This window comes from Ursus maritimus (genome assembly GCF_017311325.1).
Source record: "Ursus maritimus isolate PB19 chromosome X unlocalized genomic scaffold, ASM1731132v1 scaffold_X1, whole genome shotgun sequence".
Lineage (NCBI taxonomy): Eukaryota > Metazoa > Chordata > Mammalia > Carnivora > Ursidae > Ursus > Ursus maritimus.
Window position 1 is genome coordinate 797,193 of NW_024423319.1, and position 10,440 is coordinate 807,632.

The window sequence follows — 10,440 nt, forward strand, 5'->3', positions numbered from 1 at the left end:
CCACTATATGGATCTCCACTGACAATAAAGATAAAAGGTAATGTTCAATTAAGCTGCTACTATTTACCAGGCAATGTGCTAAACAATAAACGTGTATACCTAATTAAATCCACAGAACACAGTAGGTACAAAACAAGGTACTATTTATTAACCCCACTTTATAATTAAGAAATGGAGGCTCAGAAGTTAAGTGATTTGCCCAAGAACGGAAAAATAGTTAACAAAATGTCTAATCCCTTTCTTTGTGGGAAGATAATATAGGGATAAACACTGCAGAGAGAAAGTGAAGATGACTGAAATTAATGGAGATATATACTTTGTTTTGGAAGGCAATATTTTTAAGATGTTCATTCTCTCCATCTCCATCTATAGACTCAATGCCATCCCAGTCAAAAAGTACATTTTTATCTAGAAATTGAGAAGCTGGTTCTAAAATTTATATGGAGATGCAAAGGACTACCTAGAGTAGTGTTCCAGTTACTATGGCAAATTACCCCAAAACTTCATAGAGCCAAACAATAATTTGTTATACTCTTAGATTCTGTGGATCAGGATTCACACAGCATATAGCATTACAAGCCATTCCTATTCCATGATGTTTGAGGATTCAGCTGGAAGACTGACAGGCAGAAGGTCTGGAATCATCTTCTACATTCACATATACAGGCTGCCTCTCTACGTGAGTTAATTTGGACTTCATTACAGCAAGGTGCCTAGGCTCAAGGGTGCATCCCAAGGGAGGCAGTGAGAGAGAAGGGAGGAGCTTGGGGGCTAAGCAGAAGCTGTTAACTATTTAAGACCTAGCCCCAGAAGCCATGCAGTGTTACTTCCACCACATTCTGTAGAAGCAGTCACAAACTCCCACACAGATTCAGGAGGGAATATATAGATCCCATCACTGAATGGGAGGAGTGTCAAAGTCACACTGAGAAAGGAGCAGGTGGAATGAAAGCTATTGTTGCAGTCACTTAGGAAAATACAATGTGCCACAAGTGGTCAAAACAGTTTTGGGGAAAAAAAGAACAAAGTTTGGGGTGCTGGGTGGCCCAGTCAGTTAAGCCTCCCACTCTTGGTTTCAGCTCAGGTCATGGTCTCACGGTTGTGAGACTGAGCCCTGTGTAGGACTCCCTGCTCAGCAAGGAGTCAGCTTGGGATTCTTTCCCCATCTGCCCCTCCCCCTCTGTTCCTTTCCCCCCTCCCCACCTGCTCACGTGTGCTTTCTCTCTCTCTCAAATAAATAAATAAATAAATAAATAAATCTTTAACCAAAAAAAAAGAGAGAGAGAACAAAGTTCAAGGAATTTCAAGACTTCTTACAAAGCTACAGTGCAATACAGCTACCTAACGTCAAGACTTTCAAAGCTACCATACTTGACAGTGTAGAACTGACATAGATACACGAATGGAAGAGAATACAGAGTCCACAAGTAGATGTACACATAGCCATTTGATTTTCGATAACATGGCACCAAGGTAATTTAACAGGGAAAGAGTGTTTTCAACAAATGGTGTTAGAACTACCAGGTATCTGTACTAAAAAAAGAATGCAATCCCTACCTTACATCGTATACACAAAATATAATTCAACATGGATCATAGATCCCAATTTAACAGAACCAAAATATGGATGTTTGAGGAACTAGGTATTCTATGGGCTTATTTTTCTAATGTAACAACATTAGACACCAGTACAAAAGAACACTAAAACATTAATGCTGTGTTGAAGAAGAAATTCTCTCCCTGGGTTCGAGAATATCACTGAAAACAAGAATGAGTTTTGAGGTTTTTAAGATTTATTTATTTTAGAGAGAGGAGAGGAGCAGAGGGAAAGGGAGGGGGAAAGAATCTTGGGCAGAGTCCCCGCTGAGCGCAGAGCCCCACGCTGCAAGGCTCCACTGCCGGCTGGATTTCAGGGCTCGATTTCACGACCCTGAGATCACGACCAGAGCTGAAACCAAGACTCCGACGCTTAACCCACAGCGCCATCCAATCACAATAATGTGATTTTACCAAGCCCCTCAGCTCAATAGGAGGCTCCAGTCAGAATGGGGATCAAATCAGAGACATTTAGTTCATGCAACTTCAGTTATTCAACGAACACTGTTAAACGGTATGTAAACAAAAGTCATTTAGCCTTGTTTATGGGTCCAGAAAATCAATGATCACAGTATTATGTGATCATCACTACGATAAAGATTGAAATTCATGATGCCAACCTCAAAATTTCCCACAACAGTTTCCTAGGAGCAAATATCTAATCAACCTATATATTTTAAGTGAATGAACACAGTGTACGCTGCAGGAAGATAATTACATTGTGCATTCCAACCCCTTAGTCATTTAAATTCGGTGGGGTGTTGGGCAATGTTTAACAATCAGCTGGGGTGATGTCTAGTGTACACCAATTTTCACGATGTATTCACTACCCGTGAGTGTGACATCATGTAACTGTGACATCGCTACATAATTTATGTAATTTTAGGTTTATATAACTGGGTTTTCGATGATGGCTGTGTTTAGCAATGGGATCTTGTGAACCAGTACTGAACTGAATATAACCTGAAGGTAATTAGTAGCGAAAGAAGCATGATTTAAAGTCATCCTCCTCTGAGTATTTGATTATAGGGAATCTTCTTTGACTACGCGGACTAAATTTTAAAAACTTCAAAGTACAATTCCATGTGTACTACCCTTTCAAAACCATCAACAGCCAAGAGAAGGCTCCTTTGCACACAGAAAGAGGCTTGCCAGGTGTTTGAGATAAAGGGACAAAGAAGCCGCCTTAGTCTGAAAGTGCCAGAGCGCTTCCGAGAACAAGGACAGAATGTCTCCGGGTTTAGGCTGTTTGGGACGACGCCGGAAGGCTGACTGAGCCCAACCAGAGACAACACCCCGGGGCAGTTCGGTCCCAGCCTGGCGCCTGACCTTGGCGAGACCCTGGGAGCGGCTGGGTCAGGGGCGAGCACAAGACGCCCTCCCCGCCCATGCGCTGCCAGAACTCCCGTGGGAGCTCTGCCGGGACCCGCAGGCGCGGAGCCCTTCCCCTTCCGGAGCTGAGAAAGGCGTCTCCCCGTGGCGCCGGCGCTGCGCGCGCCCGCCCTTACCTTGACTGGACGCGGCCATTTCGGCGAGCTCGTCTCGCGATGACACCCGCAGGGTTTCGGCGCGGTAGGACGCGGAGTGGCGCGCCGTCATCGCCGCAAGCTGGCTTCCGGCACGTGGGGCAGATGTTTCCATTCCCACAGCGGCAGCGGAAGAGGGCGGGCCAGGCGCCTAGCGGTCACTTCCCACCCCCGCGCACAGCTGCGTCACAAGGCTCCGCGGCCCCGCCCAGCAGGTGCGCCGAGACGCGCATGCGCAGAGAGCCTGCGCTTATGGAAATACTCGCCTGGAAGACTCTTGAGACGCGATCGCCACCTTGCCGTTCGCTAGTAAGGACTCTTACCCATTACTTTATTGAAAATAAAGCTGGCTTGAGTTGTTAGTTCATGTAAACGTTGAGCACATATTTATTAGTGCTTGCTGTGTGCCCTACTTTGTCGCAATAGAGAAAGTCAGACACTTGAAAACCATTGCAATGATAAGATACACTTAGAAGCTTACCTGCCTGCAGTGCCTATGGAGCCATTTAACTATGTGCCAGGGCACGTGTCCCCACCCCACCCCTAAGCTACTCCTCTCGCTCTCACGCTATCCCAGTTAATGGCAAGTTCACCATACCAAAAACTTTGGTGTTAATTTTGAACGCCTCTCTCAACGCCACAAATCCAATTCATCAGCAACTCCCATAAATACCGCTTCACAGTGAATCCAGCCGTTTCTCACCCTCCAGTGCTATCATCTTAGCCTAACTCACAGTCATTTCTTGCCCAAAGTTAACAGGTCTACCTGCTCCTACACTTATCCGCCTAAAGTCTGTTCTCTCCACCTCGGCCAGAAAGATCACTCTAAAAGGTAATTCTGATCACAGCCTTGCTCTACTCAGAACCCTACCATCGCTCCCTATTGCCCTCAGTAGAGAAGCCAAACTCCTTTGCTGAACTGTAACCTACTCGGTGAGATTTTTCATGACAATCCTCCTTTAAAATTGCAATCTGGTACATCCCTCCTTCCCCTTCCCCTGCTTACTTTCCTTTCGTGCACAGCACTTATTTCACCTTACAACATACTGTAAGGTACTCATGTGTGATTAGTATTAATTATATCAGTTGCTTGCATTTCTCAATGCCATGTACCCAGTGCATGGAAGTATAGCATAGGAGTTTGGAGCATGACGCATAGAGCCAGATTATATGGGATGAAATGCTACCACTTGCAAACTGTGTGACCTTGGCCAAGTTGCCTAACCTCTCTGTGTTTCAGTTTCATCACCTGTAAAATGAAGACAAGACTAGCAGCTGCATTAAAGTAACTTACAACAATTCCTGGCATATAGTACATGCCAGCTGTTATTTCTGCATCCTGATGCCTGACAGAGAGAAGGTCTCAGCAAATGTTTATGAAAGGGACTGCTTCCTGCTGGTTTCCAAGCTGGACGATACCTCACCAATTGCTCCCAGGCACATTCATACTTGTGCAGAACTGGACTCTTAGTGATAACATTTCTTATAGCAACCCTAGTCAAGTTTCTTATTATTTCCTATACTTTGAGGCCCTCACACCCCCTGATAAACATTAACCTGAATAGGGGCTCTGCTTGAGCTCAGCAGGGCTACATATTGATGTAAGGAGATACATCCTATACCTAGGACAAATGCAAACAACCTTAAGAAGCATCAGGTAACAACAATGCAGGATAAATAAATACATGAATGCTGCATAGTTATGAGTGCTACATAGAAAAATGAAGCCAGGAGGGATATCAGTAGTGCCCAGGGAGGGGGTTAGAGAGCTTACAATGTAAATGTGGTGGTCCACATTTAAGCTTATTGAGAAGGCAAGATTTGAGCCAAGACCTGAAGGAGATGTGGAAGGGGAAATGTGTGACGATTGGGGGGAAAGATGTTTCAAGTAGAGGAGATAGCAAGTGCTAAGGTCTAGGTGCAAGAGTGTGCTTGGTATTTTAAGGAAGAGCAAGAAGGCCAGTAGTCATAGTGACATGAGACCACAGAGGTCTGGAGGAAAGGGACGTGCAGATCATGGGAGATGCTCTAGGCCATGGTAAAGACTTAGGGTTTTACTCTGAGTGAGGTCAGAAGCCAGTGGAGGGTCTGAGTGAAGGAGTGACACGATCTGCTTTATAGTTTTAAAAAGTCACTCGGTGGCTGTGTGAGGGGCAAGGGTAGAAACAAGGAGACTATTAGAATACTGGTGACTCTTTGTTTGTGCAAGTGGATTCCAGAATTTCCAACAACATCCAGAGCTGCTTTTGCTGCTGCTGCTGGTGCTACTAAGGAAGGAGGTTGGAGTAGGCTAGAAATATGAATGCACATTAAAGCTCCTCTTCACCTTGACCCCTCCCTCTCTCTCTCCCTTTCCTTAAAGGTTCTGATTAAAGCAGCATTCTTGTACCCCTAGTACTCTCAGAAGTGAATGGGTTAAGATTTAGCTCCACCTCTCTTTTCCTATTCAGTTCTTCCTGTGGCTGCTTCCCTCTGCTAAAAAGGAAACAATCTTATCTGTTACTGCTTACTGCTAATGCTGCTGTAACATCCAGCAGGTAAAGTTCCCTAAAATTCACAGCAAAAATTTTGGGACTTTTCACTAAATCATAGAAAATTTGCCTTTTTTTCTTCTGGGAACTGAAGATATTTTAGAGAAGAATTAATCTTTTGTTTCTCCAGTTGAACATTTCCTAGCAATACGAGCCATGCAAATAGAACTCTCCACCTGCTTCTTTCTGTGCCTTTTGCCATTCAGCTTTAGTGCCACCAGAAGATACTACTTGGGTGCAGTGGAGCTGTCCTGGGACTATATGCAAAGTGAACTGCTCAGTGAGCTTCATGTGGACACAAGGTAAAGGTGCATTCTATAGGGTCCAGTCAGGATTGTGAGGATGTGACTGGTTGGAGGAAGGTGCAGACCTCAGGTTAGGATGGTTGTGATGGTAGTTAAGCACTGAAAAAGCACTGTTGAGGTAAAGTGTGTGTGCTAATTGCCAATCCTTTTCACAGATCTGAACTATTTGTTGATATATTGTTATGATTTGTCCATTGCTTCTCTTTGTCACATGCTGTTACTTTGGAAACTATACAGTAGAGGGAGAAGGAAGAAGGAAGGCAAGGAGCCTGAGAGAAAACAAAACTTTCCTCAGCCTACCCCCAAGCTTCCATGCAGAGAAACAGAACAATGAGATCCCATCAGTATTACACATAACTTTAGTCTGTGTGGTTTTGATACCTTTGCCCAGTTTGTGTTTAAGAATAGTATTAGCCATGAGTTCAAAAGCTTTTCATCTTTTTTGGGTTCCAGTGCATTTTGTGAGACTAGTATTAAATGATTTTTTCAGTATTATCTATGATCATGGATTTATTTGGATTTTTCTGCCTCTTCTTCAGTCAAATTTGGTTATATATATTTTTCTAGAAAGCAATCTAGTTTTTTTCTGCATTTGAAAATGTATTGGTATCAAGTCACATACTGTGGTGATGTTCAACTGTTCTGTGTCTATAGTTTTATTTCCTTTTTCATTCCTGTGTATGTCCTCTTTCACTCTCTTAAAAATAATGTTTTTAGAAAGTTTCTCAGTTTTGTTGATCTTGTCAGGAACCATCTTTTGTATCTATCAATTTTTGCTTTTGCTTTCATTAATTCATTCCTTCTTCCTGATTTCCTTTGGTTCATTTTGCTGATCTAATTTTGCTTATTGAATTGAATGCTGAAATCATTTATTTTAAATTTTGTTTTGTTTTCTTTAAATGTGTATTATAAAGATTTAAGCCCAGTACATATATAATGGCAATGTAAATATTAAATGTGATCATGTCATACGTTACACTCTTTTTTGTTCCTTCTGTTTGGCTCCCCACCTTCCTTCTACATTAGCCCCCTTCTTGCCTATCCCCAAACAAAGAACCCTAGTATGATAATATATACTTATGCACCCACACATACACATATATGAAAATAAAAGTTTTCTTGGTCATTGCTTCTTTTACAACAATGGGATATTATACACACATTTCTCTCTCATTAGCATCTAGTAGAATTCTGCCTAAGTCAGTTAGCATAGCTCCAGTTCATTTTTCTTTTTATTTTAGAGAGGGACAGGGGAGGGCAGAGGGAGAGGGAGAGAGAGGATCTCAAGCAGGCTCCACTCCCAGCGCCTACCCTGAGATCATGACCTGAGCTTGGACACTTAACTGACTAAGCCACGGAGCCAGATGCTCCAATTCATTTATTTTAATGGCTGCATAAGATTCTGTATTATTTCCACCTTTTGGTCATTACATACTGGTGCTTTTATTCCTATGTGACAGATTCTCAAGAGGGGTATGACTGGAATGAAGGGAATATTTCTATTTAGTTTTAATTTCCAGAAAGGCCAGAACTCTTCAAACATTTCTACTATGAACATATGAGTGTGCCCTTCTCCCTGCTCTCATATCAATAAGTTTTATCTTGTTCTTCTAATTTTTGCCAATTTAGGTAGGTATAGAGTGATCTGCATCATTACTTTAATTGCAGTCCTTTTATTTCTTAGGTTGAACATCTTTTCAAATGCCTGTTGGCTATTGCATTTATATTTTGAGATTTGACTATTCGTATGTTTTGCCCATTTTTCTTTGGGCTCTTTTATTTTTTTAATTACAAAACCCTTTTATTATCACAAATATTAGCTATTTGTTATACTGCATTAACATACTAATGTATAGTACAATTTCTCCGAAGACCTATTGTCTACTGACTTTGTAACTTTTACTAAAATTTATAGTCAAATATATCTATCTTTTCTTTCATATCTTCAGAGTGGCCAGTGTTGGTTAAGAATATTTTCTGCATATCAAGGTTGTATGTGTATTTCCCAAATTTTCTTGCAAGATTTTTATTGTTTTGCTTTTTACATTTGTCATCAGTTCATCTGATAATTATTTTTGTATATGGTATAGAAGTGGGATCTGTGTAGTTTTATTTCCATCCAGATTAATATACTATGGCAGTAGCACCATTTATCAAATAATATATCTTTTACTACTGATTTGAATAAACCCATTCATCATACAAAATTTTCATACATACTAGTATGTATTTCTGGATGCATTATGCTTCTTCACTGAACTACTTTACTTTTGTCTTGCTATGCCAATACCATACCAATTTGATTACAATGGGTCTATTATATCTTCTGATATCTGGTAAGTGAAATCAGTCCTTGCTGCTCTTTTTTTTTTTTCTTACCTTTCTTAGCATTTCTTTTTTTTAAGATTTTTATTTATTCATTTGAGAGAGAAAGAGAGAGAGTACACGTGTGCACAGAAGCCAGAGAAGGGGAGAAGCAGAGGGAGGGGGAGAAGCAGACTCCCCACTGAGCACAGAGCCCTGATCTGGGGCTCGATGTGGGGCTCAATCCCAGGACCCTGGGATCATGACCTGAGCTGAAGGCAGATGCTTCACTGACTGAGCCACCCAGGCACCCTTACCTTTCTTAGCATTTCTTAGGCATTTTATTCTTTCATATAAAAACTTTAAATTTTCTTCCAATTAAAAAGAGCGAAGTCCTGTTGTGATTTTAATTGGAATTTTATGAAACTTACACTTTAATTTTATTAATATAATGTAAGTAATTTATTGTTACATTTATCTCTATGCATTTTATAAATGTGTTGCTATTGTTAATAAAATGTTTTCTCTTATTTCTATTTCTTGATGTTTAGTACCAGAATAAAGAAAAGCTATCTGTTTGTTTATATTCGTGTTGAATCTAGCTACCTTACAGAATTCTGTTCTTAATTCTAGTAATTTTACACTAGAGTCTCTATGAGTATCGAGTCTTACCTCAAGTAAAATGAGACAGATATAGCTCTTTTCCAGTGTTTATAGCCTATTCTTTTTTATCTTATTGAATTTATTAGAAAATACAAGAAAATGTTAAATATTAGTGATGAAAGCAAGCATTCCTGTCTACTCTGTGATTTTACTTGAAATAGTCTTAATATTTTGTTATTCAGAATAATATTTGCTGTTTGTTTTTGATAAATGGTCTTTGTTACTTCTATTCCAATTTGCCATAAATTTTTTTAAAGATTTATTTTTAAAGATAGAGTGAGCATGTTTCGTGGTTTGTCATGGCTCTCCTATGAAAATTAGTCAAATCAAGTCTCAGCTTTTTTTGAAGTCAGCTTTAATAATTTTATATCTGGGCAGATAATCACTTTATTTTTTTGATTCTGTTGCCACATTATCTAAGTTATGTGACCTTTCTTTTTCTTAAATTCCTATATCTTTGCTATTTATCTTTTATCCACAAACAGGTTTGCAAGGGATATGTCTATTTTGTTGGTGGTGATATTCTTTTCAAACAATGAGCTTCTAAATTTCTTTGTTTTTCTCAGTTATTTTTTTAAGATTTATTTATTTATTTGAGAGCACAAGCAGGAGGGGCAGAAGGAGAGGGAAAGAGGGAAAGAGAATCAGCAGCAGACTCCGTGCTGAGCGCGGAGCCCAATGTGGGACTCGATCTCACAACCCCGAAATCATGACCTGAGCTGAAAACAAGAGTCGGACGCTCAACTGATTGCACCACCCAGGCACCACCCCCTAGTTATTGTTTAATATTTATTTTTAGATTTTATCTTTGTCAACGATCTTTTAGTTTCTTTTGGCTCATTGTGCTGTATTTTTTCTAATACCTTAGGAAAAGTGATGTTATTTTTCCTTTGTCCTTTGTTTTTAATAGTGAAGGCATTTAAAGCTACATGTTTTTCTCTGAGAACAATGTTTGCATATCACACAGGTTATGATATTAGGTTTTCTTTTCATTGTTTACAGTAGTTTGTAATATTCTCTTGGATTTCATTTAGGATCATTTTTTTTTTCCTTTTTCTTTTCCTTTTTCTAAAGTATCTATTTAAATTTCACTTAGGTAACATACAGTGTAATATTAGTTTCAGGTTTAGAATTTAGTGATTCAACATTTCCATACACCCCCCCCCCCAGTGCTCATCACTGACAAGTGCCCTCCTTCATCCCCATCACCTATTCAACCCATTTCCCCCCACACTCCTCTCCTCTGGTAACCATCAGTGTGTTCTCCATAGTTAAGAGTCTATTTCGTGGTTTGTCTCTCTTCTTTTTTCTTTCCTTTGCTTGTTTTGTTTCTTGAATTCCACATATGAGTAAAATCATATGGTATTTGTCTTTCTCTGACTGACTTACTTCACTTAGCATAATACCCTCTAGCTCCGTCCATGACATTGCAGATGGCAACATTTCATCCTTTTTGATGGCTCAGTAATATATATGTACATCACATCTTCTTTATCAGTCAATGACACTTGGGCT

The 10,440-nt window shown here is 40.2% G+C and overlaps 2 protein-coding genes across 9 annotated transcripts in view; one reads left to right on the plus strand and one right to left on the minus strand.

The window, feature by feature from the left end:
• FUNDC2 (FUN14 domain containing 2) overlaps positions 1–3,298 on the minus strand; it is a 28,455-nt gene extending 25,157 nt beyond the window's left edge. Inside the window, exon 1 of one of the 2 annotated variants that reach the window (XM_040626584.1) lies at positions 3,105–3,298. In XM_040626584.1, coding sequence (XP_040482518.1) covers positions 3,105–3,237 — 133 coding nt within the window. In that variant the 5' untranslated portion in view covers positions 3,238–3,298. The remainder of the gene's footprint in view (positions 1–3,104) is intronic. The other variant, XM_040626585.1, reaches the window with a different exon arrangement.
• A 1,562-nt stretch (positions 3,299–4,860) lies between these two features.
• The window catches only part of F8 (coagulation factor VIII), a 132,167-nt gene continuing 126,587 nt past the window's right edge, over positions 4,861–10,440 (plus strand). For 6 of the 7 annotated variants that reach the window (XR_005833981.1, XR_005833984.1, XR_005833983.1 and 3 more), the window contains exon 1: positions 4,861–5,955. Coding sequence is in view for 3 of the 7 variants with exons in the window: in XM_040626611.1 (XP_040482545.1) it covers positions 5,810–5,955 (146 nt within the window). In the remaining 4 variants the exon portion in view is untranslated. The remainder of the gene's footprint in view (positions 5,956–10,440) is intronic. The other variant, XM_040626608.1, reaches the window with a different exon arrangement.